Source organism: Emys orbicularis, chromosome 7, assembly GCF_028017835.1.
Source record: "Emys orbicularis isolate rEmyOrb1 chromosome 7, rEmyOrb1.hap1, whole genome shotgun sequence".
Lineage (NCBI taxonomy): Eukaryota > Metazoa > Chordata > Testudines > Emydidae > Emys > Emys orbicularis.
In genome coordinates this window covers 102,015,758-102,037,123 of record NC_088689.1, presented here as the reverse complement: position 1 = coordinate 102,037,123, position 21,366 = coordinate 102,015,758, and the positions used below count along the sequence as shown (strand labels likewise).

The following is a 21,366-nucleotide window of genomic DNA, read 5'->3' as shown; positions in this document are numbered from 1 at the left end:
CAACGCACTGCCTGGCAGATCTCCAAAGGAAGCGCCAACACCACACCTGCACGTGCCCTGTAAGAAGCAGGCATTCCCCCGCTGCTGTTTCACTTTCAGCACCACTTTAAATCCCCCCATTACCGAGCTCTGGATCCAGCAGCAGCCAGAGAGCTCCTGGAGACAGACCCAGACATAAGAAGTGCTCGTGCTGTGGGAATAACATTGGCATTTTCCAAGTGCCTGTCATCCGAGATCTCCTAGCACTTACCCAGCCCCCTGCCCCCACAGCATCTGGGCACCTCAACAATCTTTACTGGGAGTTAGGGAAGGATTATCTCTGCTGTCCAAATGGGGAACTGAGGCACAGAGGCCCAAGGTCACACACGCAGTCTGTCGGAGCAGGGAATTGAGTCCAGGTCTCCCAGTCCCATGCTAGCACCCCGACCACCAGAGCAGCCCTTCTCCTCCAGTCTCAAAGCTGCTTAGACACATGAAGGCTCTGGGGATTCTCCTCGTTCCCAGCAGAGGGGAAGTCACACACTACAGTGGCAGAGCCAGGAATAATACCCAGTATCTCCTGCTCTAGCCACTCCTCCCAGAGCACACAGACCCACTGGGTGGCAGAGCCTCGCCTTTAAAGCCCCAGCGTTACTATGCCCACAGGAATCCCGACTCCAACTGCTCCCTGCTCTTACCGCAGACAGTGGAAGACTTTGGGTACATGTGGCATGTCCCCCTCTGGGAGCTGATCCACACAGCAAAATAGACTCTTACACCTAGACCGCACGAGAGCCAATGGCTGAAAGCTGAAGCCAGAAAAATTCAAACTGAAACAAGGCACAAAGATTTAACAGTGCGGGTGATTAACCATCGGCACAAACTGCCAAGGGAACAGGGGGGTGGAGGGGGGGATTCCCCATCTCTCAGTGTCTCCAAATCCAGCCTGGCTGTCTTTCATCAAACACACGCGTCTGGGCTCAGTGCAGGGAGAACGGGTTCTCTGGCCTGGGCCATCCAGGAGGTCAGACCAGATGATTAGGGCCCTACCAAATTCACGGCCACGAAAAATGCGCCACGGACCATGAAATCTGGTCTCCCCCCGTGAAATCTGGTCTTTTGTTGCTTTTACCCTATACTAAACAGATTTCACAGGGGAGACCAGTGTTTCTCAAATTGGGGGTCCTGACATAAAAGGGAATTGCAGGGGGTTGGCAAGGTTATTTTAGGGGCAGTTGCCACCCTTACTGCCTTCAGAGCTGGGCGCCAGGAGAGCGGTGGTTGTTGGCTGGATGCCCAGCTCTGAAGGCAGCGCCCCGCTAGCAGCAGCGCAGAAGTAAGGGTGGCAATGCCGTACCATGCCACCCTTACTTCTGCGCTGCTCCTGATGGCAGCTCTGCCTTCAGAGCCAGGCTTCTGGCCAGCAGCCACCACTCTGCTGCCCAGCTCCGAAGGCAGCACTTCCGCCTGCAGCAGCGCAGAAGTAAGGGTAGCAAGTACCGCAAACCTCCCTACAATAACCTTGTGACACCCCACCCCCCACAACTCCTTTTTGGGTCAGGATCCCTACAATTACAACACCGTGAAATTTCAGATTTAAATAGGTGAAATCACAAGTTTTACAATTTTAAAAATCCTATGACCGTGAAATTGACCAAAATGGACTGCGAATTTGGTAGGGCCCTATAGATGATCTAATGGGCCCTTCCGGCCTTCCCATCTCTGAATCCCCTATCAGCTTATATGGTTACAGCTTTAGCTTTAGTGTTAGAGGCCTGTGCTTTTGTTGCAGAGGGTTACAGGATCTATCCCCGCTGATGACCTGTAGTGGGAGTCAGGCCAATGCTGCCTAAAATGAGCAACAATAGGAGCTCCCAGACTCATTGGACCCACAGCCCGTCTAGCTCAGAACCCCACCTCTGAGAGTGGCCAGCACCAGTTGCTGCAAAGACAGATGCACAAACCCTGCAGCAGGCAGGCAGTGCCAACCAAATCTGAGATAGTGCTTGTGAGCTTAGCAGAGGGCCCCTTAGGTGAGGCCCTCCAAGTGCTGTCTAGATGTTCAAGGCCTTGCTCATCAAAGAAAGTCCTGAGCGGAGACTCACCATGCACCTCGCATCTCACCAGGCACCCGCACATTTGGCAGCCTTGTCAGACCTCAGCTGACACCCTCAGACTGAGAGGAAAGTGCACTGAGTTGCAAACCAGGAGACCATGAGTTTGAGGCTTGCCGCTTCCATGGACTGCTGTTAATATTTCTGCAGGCTGCCTATACTGCTATCTGGGAAAGAGAAGCCAGGTCTCTAATAGGACAGACCCAGATCTTGTCCCCCTGAGCCACGTGGCTTTTCAGAGTGAATATGCCAGGTGTGGGCTCTTGGCTTTGCTGTCAGGAACCACCGCTCAAGCCATCAGACCCCACACTGCACCCAGAGGCAGGAATCCCCATACCCACAGTGCTTCCTCACTGAGGGTAGGCAGGATTTGCATCAAATTCACACAAACATTTTCAAGTGGAGGTTTACGCTTATATGCTAATTAGCTCATTAAATAATTTGCATGTGTGTCCCACAAGAGCATGGCCCCAGACTCGGTAGTGATGTGAGTGCCTGAGGTCAGAGTTCCTCTGAAAGTTCTTCACTGGCTCTCGAAGGCAGCGGTGTTGTGGGGGAAGTGCAACTCGGCCCCTGGCACTTGCAATCAAATGCAAGCTACTGCGCTCCCTCCCCCGACCCGCTGCGTGCTGTGATCCACACTGGTAAATGGCTGCTGCGTGCTGCAGAGGTGGCTGCATCTCAGCAGGGACAGAGCGACCTATATATAGTCCCTAAAGCACTTTGAAATTCTTCTGCATGAAAACCTAATAAACTCAAGTTATTAACAATGAGGAACATGATAAGGAAACAGCAAGAAGCAGACAGCAATAAAAGGAAACACTCTCTTGGTAACAGCTCTCCTTAGACTGGACACAAAATACTGGTTTAAACCCCCCTAGCACTGGTTGGTAAGGACTTATGGTGAGGTGTGGAAGCGGGGGGAGGGAGGGGTTGCTATGACGTGGGATCATTTGTACAGTCTATGGAAACCCCGGAGGGGAAGGGTTAAAACCCCCAGCAGTCAAGTCAGTAATAAAAGCACATCATCTCAGCTGTAACTAATTCACACTGGGATAAATTTTTAATTAAATGCATAGGGCTCTCTCTGGTAGGAGTGAGGATGGAGCAGGTCATCCCCCCACTCCTGTGATTAGACAGATGAGCTCTTGGCCTGACATATTTGTTTCCCTCTTTGCCTTACACAGGAAATGTGGACTGAAGAGGTCCCTGGTCCAACGGGAACTGCTGGAAAAGCCCCTGATGCAATGCTGGTTTGTCCCATACTGCAGTGCTCTTTGGAGGGCCACTGCTGTCTCCAGGTCTCTCTCCAAATCACTGCTAGGCTGCTGGAGGAAAGACTCATAGTCATACTAGTTACACCTGCTAGATTAGCCCTGTGCTAGGCGCTGTACAGAGGGGCAGATGGTCCCTGCCTTGAAGAGCTGACAATCTAAACAGACCAAACACAGGGTGAAGGGATGTAACACACAAGCAGAGTGAACTATGTAATGGCAGTGAAGAGACACTGAAGGGAAGGGGGCACGGGGCAGGGAAGTACCCGGGAGAAGGGGCAGATGTGGAGCGGAGCAGAGGTGAAGATACTGTAAAGGAGGGAGAGAGTTGGAGCAAATCTCTAAGGCTTTGCCCCATCTCATGGGATGTTTCTTAAGAGACTATTCCCCAGCCTAGCAGATCTGACCATTAGGAAGTTTATTGCTCCTACAAAGAGGCCACAGAACTGGGATCAGCAACTCCATTTCCAATCCTGGCTCTCCCCCAGACTTTGTCCTGCCATCTCTGTGCATCCATGGGAGGCGGGGGATGGTATTCTTGGGGCAGGCTGTGAGAGTTAATGTTTGCAAAGAATTTGGAAGATGAAAAAACAGAAAAAAATCTATTTGCACTTACTTGAAAATTCCCTTTTACTGAGCAACAAGGTCCCCACATCCATTACAATGTGTACTTGCAGAACCAGGCCTGACAGTCACTGGCAGCAGGGGAATGCCCCACTACATGAAGTCTCCTGCAGCCAAGAATTTTCACAGCCAGGATCGTTCAGACTTAGTTTCCTAAATTACAGACTGTGGTAAATATACTTTGAGGAAAAAACACAATTTCTCCTATTTCAGAGCATGGGAAATTTCAGTGACAACAAATCCTAATCCTTGGATGTCAATTTCCATCTCTAGCCTGGATGATTCATTTGTCTCCTGGGTGGGCTGGATCTGTGGACCTTATTACTTGAAGAAAGGAACTTCTCAGGTAAGCAAGCATACATGTTCTTATACTTCTTCATGGCAAGACTATGATGGACTTTCCAGGCACCAGATCTGCTACACTGGGATTTTCAGAGCAGCATGCCCCCAGAGTGGGAAGCAGGATCATCCTTTAAGTACAGACATCGAAAACATGGTAGATAATATCTCCTCCATTTCCCCCTGAGCACTAAGGGATGGAGAAGACTTCTCGAACTGGCTAGGATGCAGAAGTTGGCAAACTTACATATTGATGACCATGTGGCTGTCCAGCCAGTCTCAATACAGGAGACATCACTACTCTGCCGTCTGACCGTCTGTGCTCCTAGGGACTGGATTTGGATGCTTACCCGAAGGAGGCAGGGCCGGCGCAACCCATTAGGCGACCTAGGCGGTCGCCTAGGGCGCTATAATTTGGGGGGCGGCGACCGCGGCGGTATTTCGGCGGCAGCACCTTCCGCCGCTTCTGTGGGGGGCAGCATTTCGGGGCAGGACCTTCCGCCGCCTAGGGCAGCAGAAAAGGTGGCGGCGCTCCTGGAAGGAGGACTATTTCTTCAATTTATGTAGGGAATTAAATGACTTCTCTACATTAAAAGAACAAAACGGGGTCTCGTTAGAGAAAGCTCCCAACTTCAAACACCGAGAAGCCTGCTCTACTGGATAGGAAGTATGACGACACCTCCACAGGGGTTCAGTCTGGGTAGTGCTGTCAGGAGCAGAGTAAGGATCCAAGGTCATGGCCTACCACCTTGCAGGTTGGAATAAAGCTGATGCTCTAAGGAAGCATTTAATATTGGGATTTGCACAAAACGTCCTTTTCTTGAACATGCTGAGAACATTACACTGCAGAGACTTGACCATTTTGCTTGGACACTCGGATACACTCGCAATAACGCCCTCAGGGAGGTTCTCAAGGTTACATTTCACCAGGTTAGCATGGCAGTTAAACCAGGGACTTTGCACCCAGCCAGCAGAATACATTCTGTTTGCTGAGCTCTCCTTCGGGGTGCCTGGGGGCAATGATCACTTCAGCCTGTATTCCTTTAAACCTGTCTGGTCATGGATGGGGGATTGGTCTTGCAATAGCAGACCTCCTCTGTGAGCTAAAGACAAGTGACGATCCAACACTCAGTTAATCAGGCCCGAGTGCCATTGCCTCTTCAGCCAGAAAGGCATAAAACAGTATCACCACCTCTATCTCCTCACTAGCTTTTGAGCTGCCATGGGGAGCAGTGCCATAGGTAGGAAAACAAAGCAGGGACCTCACCCATTTTTGCAAGATGTCATTCACCACCTTACATTCTGATACAGAGAGGCTGCAGGGCACTTTATTTACAGTTTCCAGATGCAAGGCAGTTGATCACCAGCCCACCAAATTGGTTTACAACTAGAGATATTTCTGGGTGTAGGAGTTACTCTGCTAATCCGACTTCTGCCGCGGAAGTCTTGGTGTTCATCTCCCCCTTGGTGGGCAACGTACATAGAGATAGCCAACTTTGCTCTGCCCAGGACAGGAGAGTTTCTTTCTGGGGAAGGGCTGATAGGGTTTTCATACACACTAGGAAAAACACAATCAGACACGCTGACTGTCGCGACCAGAACAGGTCTGTTATCCATGGAAGCTCTGAGACCTCAATGAATCACTCTGGTCCAGCTGGTGGATGCGGTTCTCTCATTCTGGTTCTCATTCCCTGAACAGAATGAGGAAGATCCCTTAAAAAAACCTGATTCTCTGCGTTCTCCAGTTGTAAGGGTGGGAGGGAGGGGGTAGAATATACAATTGGAGCTAGATCTCTGCCACTGGATGTGACAGGGCGAGATGTGGAGGGGATACCCAGAAATACTACATAGTAATCATAGAAAGCCAGGATCTCTGAAGCATGCCTGTCTAGGAGATCAGAATTCTGCATCAGCTCCAATAGGACTTGGATAATTTCTCTGGCACACCATTTGTTTTCCTTTATGGCCATCATCATCTTCTGAGAGGAGACCTCATACCTGCTAGCATTGGTCCCAAGCCCTAGCTTATGATTGACTTTCCAGGCACCATGTGTCTGTGTTTGTCCTGGAGCCAAGCTCCAGGAACCATACCACTCGTGTTTGCTTCAGCTTTCTCTCTGTACAGAACCTGATCAGAAAAGTTCTCCAGAAAAAGATTAAGTGAATTTTCTTCTTTCCTAAAGCCAATATTACTGCTGCCATGATCCAGGAGAGGGACCCTGGGAGCACGTGTCAGGGAAAGGGAAAAGGCTGCCATCCATCTGCAAAACATGAGAATTGTCTGGGGATGGGAAAATGGGAATGCTCTGAAGTCAAGCCTCCTTCAGGAACTTATTTAGTTATTTCAGACAGTGCCCTGCTCTGCTCATTTGGGGTTTCCCTCAGCAGAGCTCAGCAACAGGGAGGGATCAGGGTTGCCACTGCAGAGGCAGAGAAAACTGGAGGGGGTGCTGCAGCCGGTGACTCTCAGGCTGGTCTGCCTCGAGCTGAAGCAGGCTGGCATATCCACTGGAATGGCTCTGCAGACCTTAGCATGTAGAAGAATGCACCATATGTGCTTTTTAAAGGCCATCCTGAACAATTCCTCTTCCCTACTGGCATTTACAACCCCCGCCAGCAGCGCCGTGTGTCTCCCATTTCCTCCATTCGGTTTTTCTGATTTTCACAAAATCAAAGGGTTCTGTCCACGGATGCCGAGAACACTCCCTGGAATTTTGGAATCTATTGGATGTAGTATTCAAAAGCTATCGCAATGCAGGCCAACAGAGAAGTGCCATTGAGTTGGGTGTAAGACCCGGCTGGGCTTGGCCAATAAAGCTGCAGATACAGTTTTTAGTTTGGCTGTAGTTCTACATGCTTTGCACCCAAAGATTTCAGAGCACTTTGCAAAGGGGGCAGTCAGGAGCCCCCTTGACAGATGGGGAAGGTAAGGCACAAAAAGGTGAGATAAATGACCTGCTCAAGGCCTCGAAGGGCAGGATCTGAAGTCAGAACAGAACCCACATCCTCCAGTTCTTATTGCAGGCAACCTTCAGAGTGTGAACCCAGCGTGAGTCCAAGCTGCACAAGCCTGGCAAGAGCCTAAAACCACAGCTATAGGAGGTGAGACTTTGCCCCACTTTCTCAGACTAGAACGTTAACTCTGGGCCCTGATGACAGCAACCCCAACAATGTTAGAAGAGGGGAAGGTCGATTGTGAAGCTCTGGATAATATATTGTGAATGGATTCTTGTTTTGATGGCTCAGGTGTGCAGAGTGTAATATGTGGTGGAAATCCTGAGGGCGCCCATCTGCCCCCCGTAATTAAGCACCCAAGTGTCCTAGCTAAAGGGCTGCAGACATAGTGACACTGCCTGAATTAAACCCCGAGCTCCTGAAAGGAGGGGTTAATTTCTTCATGCCCTTTCAAACACAGAAAGCAGCTGCACTTACAAACCAAAATTGATTCAGCCCTCAACCTCCTCTCCAAGGAATCCCCACAGGGCATCACAGCCAGAGATCTGGATCAGGCTGGCTCTCTCAGACAACCGGGGAGAGAGACAGTGGTAGGGAATGTGTGTCAAGCATGGCAATGATCTCTTGCAAAGCTGACAACCTGAACGGTAAGCAAGAGCAACAGCTTTTAGCGAGACTCATTACGGGGGAGTGGGAAGGAAGAGCTCCCGGGCATCACCTGACGTAGAGCTGCAGACATCGAAACTGGCAGAGAAAGATGCACGACGACAGCTCGGGTTATACATTTTATTGATGGTGCAGGGCTTACATAACGTTAGCAGATCAGTAAGCAGTGGATGGGCCGACATTCATTCCTCATGCGCCCAATGCAAGAGGATTACCAGAAAGACCACAGCAAGTTACATCTGTAACAGCATTCACCTAACTGGAGCAGGGACAACACTGACCTCCTAGCGTTCCCCAACACCACCCCTGTCCCAAGGGCTGGGTGCACAGATAAAGTCTTGCTGCTGCTTCATCTCTCGGCTCCAGACTCTCTACTGCTAATGATCCCACCCAGGTCCTCATCTTCTGGCTTGCATGCTGTAACCTCCTCCCTTCTGGGCTCCCTGACACGTCCCGTGTCCCACTCCACCACCAGGAAAAGTGCAGCTGCTAAGATCACGAGCCTGATCTGATCCCGTCACTGGCTCCCCTTTCTCCACCGCTACCTTTGACTCTGCAGAACACCGCCATCGCTCACTTAGTCACTCTGCTTCCTGCCTGCCTGTCCTCTCCACTCAACAGCCTGTCTGGTCACTTCCCCCCACCACACACACACCAGGTCTGCGTGGGGGTCCTCACCCAGGCCATTCCTCTGCCCATCAGTCAAGTCCCTCCTAAGACCTGCCTCTTTCATGACACCTTAGAGAAAATTGCTCTTTAAATATTCTGGTTTGATTTACATCCTTGCCCTGCTGGGCTGCTCCTCACTGCATGAATAATGTCAACTCACTCCCACCCCCTGCTGCTTTGTTACCCCCCCCCCCCCCCCACACACACACACATACAGCCCACCTCATTGTAGCAGCCCGTCAGCATTTTCCTGTTCTGGGGGAGGAGAGATTGCCTGGAGGGCAGATAGTTCTGGAGGGCAAGGACCTCGCATGTTAGAGATTTCCCCTAAATTATACCTATCTAGGTCTTACATAGAGCTCTTCATCTGTCAATCGCAGTGTGTTTTACACTGGTGGGCATAGTTAGCATCATTTTCAGATAGGGAAACTGAGGCACCAGGCGGGGAAAAAGTCAGCAGGAGATCTGGGAATCCAGCAGTGACTATTTAGCTTGGACCGCCTCCCACCCTACTCCCACGTGCAAAACACACCACCTTCAGGCCGCTGACTGGGCACACTGACCTGCAGCTTCACAGCGATCACCACCGAGTTTAGGTCCTTGTCCATCTCCTTCAACATGATAAGCTTCTTCAGGGTCAAGCTGAACAACCTGTCAGGAGAAGAGAAAGTGTCAGAAACAGTGTGGAGCAGCTGGGAGATGCAGGAAGAGATGAAGCATTCCTGAAGGGAAACAGGGAATCAGAGGTTGTGACAGATGCAATCCACTCATGGCTTCCTATTCCACTGGGGCCAGGAGGCAGCTCTTCAGAGCTTTGCACTTCTTTGGGCTACAAGCAGGTTGGAGTAGACACTCCCCAAGGCTGTCTACATGCCCTTGGCATTTCTGTGGTGCAAATATTTTCCCAGCTATGTGCCTGGCCCGTCCAGCCTCCTGCAATACAAACAGTGCTCAGGGAAAGGAAGCTCGTGGGGGAGTCGAGCAACACTGCACTGACCTGCTTTGAACTTATGATCTTTGAAGGCAACTCAAACCTGTTCCATTCAGCCTGAGCCTCTGGCAGTTCTAGGCTTGATGTAGAAGTTACAGGGTGAGGTGCTATGGACTGTGATATGTAGGAGATCAGATTAGAAAAGAACAGGCCTTCTGGCCAGAACATCTATGGACCGCACTAAATGCACAGAAGGCACATAGGTCAACACACAGGTAAAGCCCCAATTATCCAGAGCCAGGTCTCGGGGGGCCATGCCAAACCTTTGGGTAATGGGGGTTTTGGCTACCAGTGATTTTCACTGGCTTGCACTGTCTGTGTGCTGTCGCGAGCAGGGGGTGGTAAAGTGCAGGCCACACATTAAAGAATCTTTGAAAATAGATTTCAAAGGACACGCATTGTGAGAGACACTTTGTACTTTACCAACTGCCTGATCTGTCCCAGAGAAGTCGGGAGATCTCCTTTCACTGAGCAATCAGCTCCACACCCACATTACAGTGGGTCTGTAGCTTTGGGGGGAAACCTGACCTGCCAGTCACTGCCAGGAAGGGGTGCAGCCCAGGCCCCAAAGACCTTCCTGCTCTGTGGAAGTTACCTGCTTGGCTGACTGACAGAATCCTCACACAAAAACTTGAAAAAGTTCCAGAAAAACTCAAGACAGCTACGTACTGCAGAGCTCAACAGAAACAGGCACGTTTCTCCACTGAGCCAAACCCTGCACCAGATCCTGTAGCAACATTCTGGGTCTGTGGACCTCACTGTGCAGAGAAAGGAAACCTTCAGGTAGTTCAGATACACTCTCCTCTTTTCCCTCCTATTAAAGTCCTAAGATCCATTCCTGTGGGACTCTAATGGCAGTATGGACCCGGGGGGGGAGACTGCCTACGTACAAAGACTGAGTGGAGTTTTCAACTGCGCTGAAGTGACTTAGGAGCACAAGTCCCATTTCAAGAGCACATCACTGGGGTGCTCTGAAAATTTCATCCACTAACTCCAATCTCTGTACTGGAGGGACCAGAGATTGGAGCAAAGGGAAAAAACTCCTAGTAGATCTCCCACTAGGACGCATGCAATTGTCCTCCAATGTGGCCACCACTGTCCCCAGGCTGTGAGCTCTGACATTAGCCACATAACCTTTCCACTAGAGACCCAGAGAGACACATTAGAAAATGGCAGGCTAGGAGGTGCTCTCTCCTTTTGACTCTTGTTGGAGAAGGCTTTCAAATGGCAGGACAGCCTAGGGTCAATCTTGAGGGCTGGTTCTGGCCAAAGGACCACTTTGGGAAATGGGATATAGTGCTCACAGCCCCAGTGCTAGGGGCAGAGAGAGCAATGAAGACTCCAAACGTAGTGGAGGGGAGATAAACAGACACTTCAGTCGCGGTTCAAACATGTTCCACGAGAGCGGTGGGGACCAGGTCCAGGTGCCAGGGGGCTGAGACGGACTGACATTGCCAGAGATGCTGCCTTCTGGGCTAAGGATAGTGAATAACCACAGGGATCTTTCTGCCCAGGCCAGGTACAGCTGCACCTCCCTCTGGAGGCAGGAAAGCCTCCTTCCCAGCTGTCCAATTAGCACATGGTAAATGGAACTCTTCACTCCACAATGTCCATTGCTCATGGAGGGAAAGCTGGGCCTTGGGCTCCAGCCACCTCTACCCTGCCTCCTCTCCAAGGACAAAGCCCCAGGAATGGGCACCTCCCTCAGATGGACATTACAACCTTGGAGGCGCCAGCGAGTGCTCTCCAGCTTGCATATGAAAAGGCCATCTGAGAGTGCATCACTCCTCAGCCACCAGAGAGGTGACTGCAGAAAGGCCCCCCCTGCTGGGGAGCGCTGGAAGTGCCAATCTCGGAGCAGTGCCGTTAGTCAGACGGGCACCACCCCTGTTTGCTCCCAGGAGCAGAGTTGTGCGTGTGGCTGGCAGACTCTTCTTATCAGGACACAGCAGTAACTCCTCCGTGTGAACCCCTAGGGGAGCGTCTGCCACTGCTGTCTCTCAATGGTCGCCCACTGTGGCAGCCCAAGAAGCAGTAGATGGGGATACCTTCCTGCCAGGGTTCCTTTCATGGCAAGCCCTTTGTGAATACTCTGGGAGCAGTGGCCGGAGCAAAAGGAAAACCCTGTGCTGGGAAATGCTGTCATCCTAAAGTAAAGTGCAGGGGCCTGCGTGGCATCAATAAATGGCAATATGGAGGAAGCGTTCGTCTCATCTCTAGGCAACGGGGAAATCCCCTGGGTCTACTGGCGCCGGAGTGGATTTGGGGATCTTGTGTTAAGGCACTTGACGAGGAGCTAGGAGGTCTGGGGTCTAGTCCCCGCTCTGCCGCTGGGCGAGCTTAAGCAAATCACTTCCCCTCCGTGCCTTGGTTTCCCCACCTGTATAATGGGAGTAACAAGACTTCCCTACCCCACAGAGACAAGATGCTCAAATACTACACAATGGCAGGATGAATCCCTATTGCTCAAGACCAAGCCAGAGGCTCAGCCACTAGACCACAGTAACTTAAATGCCATGGTTTTGTAGTTGTGCATCCCTAGATTTCTGTCAGATCCAAGTTCTCACTTACAGTTCTTAGTGATTACTTTGCTAACTTCTCAGATCCATACTTGATGAGTAACAAAGCCCCGGGACACACCTAAGGCAGCACCTTCCTCATTCAGAGATGAAGGGGAAATAGAAGGATGGAAGGAAGAAACAGATGATTTCCAGCGTCCCTCACAGCACCACCTTCACTCTCCAGGCTACGTCACTGAGATAGAAGCCCGCCAGAAGCATTGCTATTAGACAGGAAGCCAGCAGATCGACAAAAAAGGAGGAGGGGGGGGAAATGGGTCAGAAGGACAAAAAATAGTCTGCAGGGCAGATGGTCCCACCTAGGACTCTTTCAGAGCTGAGTTCAAACAGACATGAAACCCAGCTTGAGGCCTCACAGCTTTTCCTTTCTCCAACTGTCCGACCTCCATCACCATAGGATCTGAGCACCTTGCCCTCTTCAACGCAATAGATGTTAACCTGCACCCATACCACAAAAAAGGGAACCGTCGCCTCTTTGCCGAACTCTCTGACCCAACTCTCAGCGGCATGAAGCCTCTTAAAGTTCTCTCCTGATCAACCTTTGACCTGACGTCAGAGCCAACACCACTCTAACTTTTTGCCAGGACCAGTTTAAAAGGTTAGGTCTGTGCTATTTATGGACAAGCTAAGGAGGCCAGACCAGATGAACATGTAACAAGTTACCATGTTCTATTAAGAAAGGTGGGGGTCACCACTGCTGGGAATTTAGGGGAGATCTGCCCCAGGGCCCTAATCTGTAGCAGAGCCAGGAACTGAACTCAGATTTCCCAAGACAATCCCGTACTTTACATCCCACCAAGCCCATGTCAATCTCTAGCAGTTGGCAATAAAGAAGCAAAAGAGGAATAAAAGGCAGGTGGAGCCAGATTTGGTTAATTGCAAAGAGAAGCCTCTTGAGATGCTGCATGTGTACCAGGCACATGGTAAATCATCCACAACTCATTGTTCAGCAGCATAGATGAATGCACCTGTAACAGTAGCACATGCCAGAGCTCAGGAAGGAGACAGGTAAGTGCAGGGGGTTCAGGGAGGACTAGCTTTATTGCAAAGGCGAGAGAAACTGGGTACGGACCTGCTGCCAGCTTACAGCAAACACATCAGGCGCTGACTGAGGAAATACATTGGGCTCCACTTAGCTCCTGTGGCGCTAAAAAGGTCACACTGCTTGAAAGACAAAGTTGTTTTGGAAGTGGAAGCAGCAGTGTGGGAATATCTATTGTTATCTGCACAACTGCTGCGACAGATAAGAGGCCAGCACAAGGGAACTCCAAACCCGCAGCCTCTTTGAGCCTCACAAATGCTAAGAACAGTTGCATATATTCTGCACTTACATGGGAACTGCTGGTGTATGTATTTCCACATGCTCTGGAAAAAGTTAAAAAACAAAGGCAATTCCCAGGCAAAAAGCTCTGTGATAAGGTTGAGCAGATGCACCCTAAGCTTTACCCAATACTGTCCTCGAGCTCCCAGCATTTGGAGAGTTAACAGAAGACGTCTTAGTCAGAAGAACGATTAGTGCTGCCCCCAAACGGATCAGGCAGGATTTGAGGGGTGGGGGGAAGAGTGCATTGTTCTTGTTTTCAGAAGCAAAGGATAAAATCTTCAGACTTGGGTGTCTCTAGTTAGCCAGCTCAGAAGTGGCCTGGTTTTCAGAGTTGCCCAGCTGCCATTAAAGTTCAGTCCCCGTTCAGCCCCACATTACAGTTTGGAATGAGCTGCCCCTGGGATCTCTCTTGCTCTCTCCATGTCTTTCAAGTGCTTCTACCTGCACTTCTCCCAGAATGGAACCCTGAGGTTCACCCCACTTTAGAGAAGATCACCAGGCTACAACACTCCCTGTTTACCAACCATATTACCTCAGCCAGCCCAACTGGGTTTGGGTCTGGCTATAGACTTCTCTATGGGAGCTTGTGACCAGTAAGAATCAGCAGTGACTCAGGATAGCTTCCATCAAAACCAAGTATGATTTATTGATTCATAGAAACTTAAGCTGAGAGAAACAGGGTTAAAGCAATAAGCACCTATACGCATCTTCTCTCACCCAATCTGTATCCTTTCCTTGCCCTTTTAGCTGGGTGTCCCAGCCACCTCTTCTGAGTCTGAGGTTCAGCCTGCATCTCTCTGCAGACCCTCTCTCTCTATCCAAGAGTCACAGGCAGACTGTCATTCATAAGAGCATAGGACACAGAACAGCAAGGGCCCTCCGGGGAAACTAAGTCCAGTCCCCTGCTGTCGCAGTCAACCCTGTCATAGAATCCCATTCATAAACGTCATTTCAAAATTCCTTTTTCTTCCCTGGGCTCCTGGTCCTGGTCCAAACTGGGTTATTCACCAGGAGGTCGAGGTTGGACTTCACAGCAGTAGGTTCTCTGTTTTGTTCTGTAACTGCCAGTGAATAGGTGGGAATTAGAAGTGTTAGTCTGATCTGCTTATGTGCTTGCTAGTGTCTGTCTAGATGAGATGTTTGTGTGGAATAGCTAGGGTGTGAATTTGGAGCATAAACAGCTATTCCACGCTAACTCCCTTCATGGGCACTCTTATTCCACACGAGTGCCTTTGTGCACTTTAGCTTAATCCACTAACCACACAAGGCATGAATGTGGAATAAGAATGTTCACACGGGAAGCTAGTGCACAACAGCTATTGTGGGCTATTTCCCTGGGTTGACAAGCTCTCAGCATCCGCTGGAATTTACCCCTCGTGATCCCATAACCCCCAACACAAGAGTAAAGAAACAAGGACATAATTTTCATAAAATACTATAAATATCTACCACATTCTTCACAGCCCATATATACACACTGAGCAATGGGGGAGGTAGATGGGATCTTTTGACAGCCTTTCATGACTGCACCCTCAGAGAGAAAGAAGCGTGTTCCAAATACCCTCGGATGGAAAGGAGTAGCCAAAAGCAGGCTCATCTACTGCAACAGGTCTACAAGGGTCACCGCCGCCTTATGATCAATAGTACTGAAGGTGGATCTAACTAGTTCAGCATGGACACCTGATTTTCATCTCCTCTCCAAGCGGAGATCATCTACCAGTCTCCAATCCATGCCCATGTCTATTCCCAGATGAACAAAATCTAGGAGTTCTGAAGCTGTTTAGACACAGCAAGAGTTTTCTTGCCACAATGCCAAGAGATACCTAAGATTACCATGGAGGAAGTCACAGGTCACTTCCAAGACATGATTGCAAATTCAGGGAAAATTACTACTCAGGTGACAGGCCACCTCATGCATTACACTTCTCTGGCCTAAGGCACACAGTAAGCCGCCCCACATCAGCCCGGAAGGTAGGTGATTGACTAGGACTGCAAACGTGAATTGTGATTGTTCAGAATCCTCTCCCCATCCCGCTAAGTTTAGAAACCACCCTGGAGTAATAACCTCACTTTCCTCACATGCGCCACAGAGGGAAAGGGAAAACATATAATACGATCCACAACTTCCAAAGGAAGATCTACGATATGTTGCAAACCCAGGAGTTCCTGATGTACCGGGGCTGCTGCAGGAATCCATCATTGTGAAATCTTTTGGGAAACCATACAGCTTTGTCACGCAGAAAACTATCGCTACGGAGTTCCTGAAAGAGCTCCAGTCAGCATCACTGAAGCTTTCACAACTTAGTCACTTGGGTCAGGAGCGAGAGAGCAGGCCTGTATGGGATTTTTCTACACTTGGTTCCCATGAACAACCCCCCTGAAAGCTACCAGAGTTGGAATGCAGGTCATGATGATAATGCACTTAGCTCTTTACCAGCTTTGTCCACCACCATCACCTCTCCTCTCACCCCAGCTCCTTGAACTTAAAGTATTATGGCACTGAGGAACTCAGCATCCATGGGAGGCAAGGTTTGTCTCCATGTTACGGAGACAAAACAGAGGTCTGAGGGGTTAAGCAGCTTCCCTAGGTCTGTGGCAGAGCTGAGAGTGCAACCCACACCTTACTACCCAGTTCATTGCTTTAGCCACGAGATATGGCCTCCTTCTTCTTATAACTGTTAGTGGTGGCAGCAGGGGACTGAGGGGCTGGATGCCTGGGTTCTATTTTTATCTTTGCTACTGACTTTCTGTATGACCATGAGGAAGTCACTGCAGCTGGGATTTTCACTCTTGGGCTCTTTGAAAGTCCTACTTATGCCTCAATTTCCCCATCTTTCAGCTGGGTAATATCCAACTAATAGGCGTGCCGCCAGGCTGGAGCAATTGCTGTTTGTCAAGCTCTCCAAGATCCCGGAATGAAAATTACACTGCTGTTTGCACAATAAAATAGTAGAGACTTAGCCTAGAGACACTTGATCATTACAGTCCTTCGGTGCTTGGAGGCATGGGAATAGTTCCTCCCCCATGCCTGTTTGTGTAACACACTGGGCCTGTTTACCTCCAATGGGACTGAACCCCAGACTTTCAGCACCAACCCCTACCTTTGGAGCTAAAGGAGTCACTTTTGAGCGTAAGTAGCAGGCTCTTATTCTCAATGGCGGGGTGGAGCCAAAATATCCTCAGGCACCTCTTTGGTCTGGACTTCCACTAATGGCAGCCTTTGAAATGCTCTGGCCAATCGGTTTCCTGCTTGGTATTTAATATAGCCAAATGCAAGTCACACATCTAGGAACAAGGAATACAGGCCGTGCCTAGAGAGCGGGGCCTGTATTGTGGAGAGCAGTGACCCTGGACAGGATTCAGGGGTCACAGTGGGCAAATAACTGACCAGGAGCTCCCAGTGCCATGCTTGGCAAAAAGGGCTAATGTAACCCTTGGCTGTATAAACAAAGGGGTAGTGAGTAGGAGCAGGGAGGGGATTTCACCTCCGTATACAGCACTGGGGAGACCCGTCTAGTTCAGGAGGTCACATCTTAAAACAGATGTTGAAAAACTAGAGGTGATGTAGAAAGGAGGCATGGAAACGTCTGACTCCAGGGCTGGAGAAAATGCCTTAGAGTGAGAGACTTAAAATGCTCAATCTACTTAGCTTATCAAAGAAAAGATCAAGAGGTGACTCAATCATGGTGTCTCTTTATGGGGAGAAAATGCAGGATACTCACAGGCTCTTTAACCTAGCAGAGAAAGGCAGAACAAGAACCAATGGCCGGAAGCTGAAGCCAGCCAAATTCAAATGGAAAATAAGGCATAAATGTTTAACAGCCCAGGTGATTAGTCATTGGAGCAACCTGCCAAGGGAAGTGATGGACTGTCTTCAAATCGGCCTGGCTGCCTTTCTGGAAGATGCTATAGTCAAACAAGTGCCTGGGCTGAGTGCAGGGGTAACACTGTCTGGCCTGTGCCATACAGGAGGTTAGACCAGATGATCTAATGGTCCCTTCTGGCCTTAAAAACTATTAATCTTGAAATGTTAGCGTAGCCAGTTCAATAGGTAGGAGGGGTACATGCTTCCTGCTGTGGAGGGAAAGGCATCGGTTGGTCTACATTACGTCAGTTGTCTGTCTATGTAGCATGTAGACACACCTTAATGCATGTAATCAAACTGGGATGCTCAAAGCAGCTCGCCAGCAGCTAGAGGACTGCACCAAACATGTGTACCGTAAATACTCGCAGGCCAGAGGAATTAGTTGCAATAATTAGGCTTTTATTGAACGGTGGCTAAACTGAGCCTCTCTCGCACCTTTTTGTCACACTAGTTTGGATGTCAGAGTCCCTGCAGAGCACCGGGGTGTAGCATTACTGGTGGACAAGTGGGGACATGCTGCAGTATGGGTTTCACCGGATCTAACGCTCTTCTCTACTAGCCAGAGGAAAAAGCATTTAAAAAGGAAGATTTCTAACCAGAGGAATGAGGTTCTGGAACAGCCTTCCAATAGGAACATTATTTGTCCCTGCTCCAACTAGTTTGAAGATGGAGCTCGACGTTTCTGACCAAGATTCTCTGATGGGGTTGGCTGTGATAACAGGGACTAGATTTGATGACCCTGTAGGCGCCTTCTAGTCCTATGCTCCTAAAAAGGTCATCTTCATACCAGGCAGTTTTAAACGAGCAAAGAACTATTAATTTTAGAGCATCTTCCATTTACCAGTTCCATAATAATTAGCTTCTAGTGCATCTCGCTGCTAGATCTCAAAAAGACAGACAAGGACTGGTGCCCTTGTACAGATGGGGAAACCGAGGCATAGAGGCTTGTTAGAGGTTAGTGGTAGAATCTGGAATGGAACCCAGGTCTCCAGATATCCAGTCAGGCTCCATGTCATCTCTAAGTCACCCACCACTTCAGAAGTAGGGAAGGATTAGCTATCCCTGTTTTACACAGGGGGAAACAAAGCAGTGACGTAACTGGTGGAAGTCTGTGGCAGGGCCGCGAATGGAGCCCAGACCTCACAAGTCCTGTCTTTTAACCACAAGATCAGCCTTATTTCTTGTGTTTAGAGAAACAAACAAAAAACAGACCAAGTTCAGCTTTGACCTAAAAAATATGTAAGCAACATACTTGTCTTGACATTTAATTAGGCCACTAGGTGGGGACAATCTTGGCACTCTGACTATTTTCCTTTGAAACTGGTGAAACTGGTGCATGACTATGGAAGGGCTGTAATTCAGCCAGTAATGTTTACGGGCAGTTGAAAGTTAAAAAGAGCAGAAGCAAATCAGAAAAGGGTTTCAGGAAACAGCCACTCTCTATGACAAACAAGCTAAATAGTGATATACAAAGGATAACCAGAAGGGAGCTGCAGACACAGAGATTTCACAGGCTGCATTATTACAACGCAGTGTATAACAATCATGCAGGGTGCACGAGCAAACTAGTACTCAGGCCTGGCTAGGAGGAATCTATGGTGGTCTGGTCTAGGGGACATGTTGGTGCTCAGCTCCGCTCACTATCCCAGAACACCTACAAATCAACATGAGCTCCCAATGCGATGCTTGGCAATTGAGGGCCACTGTGACCTGGAGCAGGGATGGAGCTACCTTTGGATACGGCACGAGTGGGAACAATACTCAAGTGCTGCGGCCAGTTTTGGGGGCCACGTTTTAAAAAGGATGTTGAAAAACTGGAGAAGATGCAGAGAAGAGCCACAAAAATGATCTGAAGGCTGGAGAAAGTGCCTGACAGGGCAAGACTTACAGCTCACTCTTTTGGCTTATCAAAATGAAGACTGCGAGGTGATGATTACAGTGCATAGCTACCTTTATGAGGAAAATGGAGTGGGTAGCAAAGGGCTCTTTAAGCTAACAGAGAAAGGCAGAACAAGAAGCAATGGCTGGAAGCTGAAGCCAGGCAAGTTAGAAATTGAGGCACAAGTTTTTAACAGAGACAGTGATTAACAACCGGAACGAACCGCCAAGGAAAGCGGTGGATTCTCCATCTGCTGGTGTCTTCTGATCAAACCTGGCTGCCTTGATGGAAGATGCTTTAATCAAACACAAGCGACTGGGCGCAATAAAGGGTGAAATTCTCTGGCGTGGGCTATCCACAAGGTCAGATTAGATGATATTGATGGCTCCTTCTGGCCTTAAAATTCTACCAATCTAGATGCTTGAGGGGGTTTCCAAGCTTTTAATTCTCAGAGCTCCACATTCCTTCCCAACTCCACCATAACTCAGTCCTTATATTTTTCATTCTGCTGAACACACTTTGCAAACCCCTGCTCTGGTTAAATGATCAGCAATAAGAGAGTTAATGGTGACATTCAACATTTCACCATTCGGCCCTTTAACTAACACCTGCCTTGAGATTAAGGAGAGCATCTTGTGGCGCTCAGAGCTACTGTTACCTGCTAGCATACGGAGACAGCACTATACCTGCCCATGCTTGGAGAGACGGGTGCCTGAGAAGTGCTGCTGTGGTCTGCCACACATACTAGCAGAGTGCCTAGGATGGAAGGCAACAGATGTAAAGAACTCCATTTCCCCAGGGATTAGCCAATGTGATCAGAGAGAACACAGAGCCGAGTGGCTCTTGCTGTCTGTAGCCGGTGGGGTCTTGTGTTTGTTTGTTTAACTCCGTACAAGCTGGCACTTGTCGCATTCAGCCAGCTGAGGAAATCCACAGGCAAGTCTTCACACACTCAGTTGCTAGCAGCGTGCAGCCTTTTCGGTGCCACTTGCATGGAAAAAGGAGGTCAGATGGGCAAACTAAAATAACCAAAGTAAAGACAGACACTTTTGAACGCCTTGATTTATAATCCTTGCTTTCTCTCTCGTGGTCGTGCTGCTGTACGGAAGAGTAGAGGCGCCGTGGCTTCCTGAGTACTGCTATAGATGCTAACATATGCCAAGCATATAAAGATGATTGACATACAGAAACAACACCCACTGTGAAGGGCCCTATCTTTATCCCAATAGCCTTTTACCCAGTCCTTCAGTGTGTCAGCAGCTAGTGAGAACAGGAAAAACACTATGTTTATTATAATAATCCCATATGGCTCTTCCTTTTATGTTGATTTAACATGGTTAAAATGTTACTGTTTAGAAGAAGAGCTACAGGTTTCAGCTTTAGCTCTGTAATAGGCTGTGTTAAAATAAATCTTCCACAGCTTGATCATTATCTGGTGTCAGCAGGATGCAGACAGATTCAGTTCTTCCCAGAGCGAGCAGCTGAGCAATGCACACACAAACTCACTGGGGATTATCTGAAAATGCAAGAAGAGCACAAAGAGAAACATACTGTTCCTCTGCAGGGATGCCCAGCTGCTGTATGCAGGCTGTGTAAACAGAGCACTATGCAAGGACAAAAGACACAGGAAACCATCACGCATTGCTACATTCTGCTCTGCAAGTGTGAGCCCAGTGATTGGTAGGGCTGCTTCTTTTTTTTTTTTGCTAGGGAGAATTGCAAGATGCCACCAATATGAACAAGCCAAACCAAGTGTCAGAGGGGTAGCCGTGTTAGTCTGGATCTGTAAAAAGCAACAGAGAGTCCTGTGGCACCTGTTAGTCTTAAAGGTGCCACAGGACTCTCTAAGCCAAACCAAGTCATTACTGCTCATTGGAAAGCGTTCATAGATACTGCAAAATTCCAAACCTAACAGTCACACATAAGGTACCTGATCTGTTCAAGAGACGGGACCTACACACTCCCTTGGTAGTGATTTGTACAATGGTAGCAGCTAGAGGCCCCGGGCAATGGGATCTAGGCTCCTGAGTCACTTTGGTACTTTGGAAATATTTACTTTAAGTAAGGGTATGTCTACACTACAGGATTAATCCGAATTTATATAATTC

General features: G+C 49.1%; 1 protein-coding gene across 1 annotated transcript in view; it reads right to left on the bottom strand.

Moving 5' to 3' along the window:
* PACS1 (phosphofurin acidic cluster sorting protein 1) overlaps positions 1 to 21,366 on the bottom strand; it is a 102,717-nt gene that overhangs the window by 36,413 nt on the left and 44,938 nt on the right. Inside the window, exon 2 of the mRNA XM_065407273.1 lies at positions 9,184 to 9,271. Coding sequence (XP_065263345.1) covers positions 9,184 to 9,271 — 88 coding nt within the window. The remainder of the gene's footprint in view (positions 1 to 9,183; positions 9,272 to 21,366) is intronic.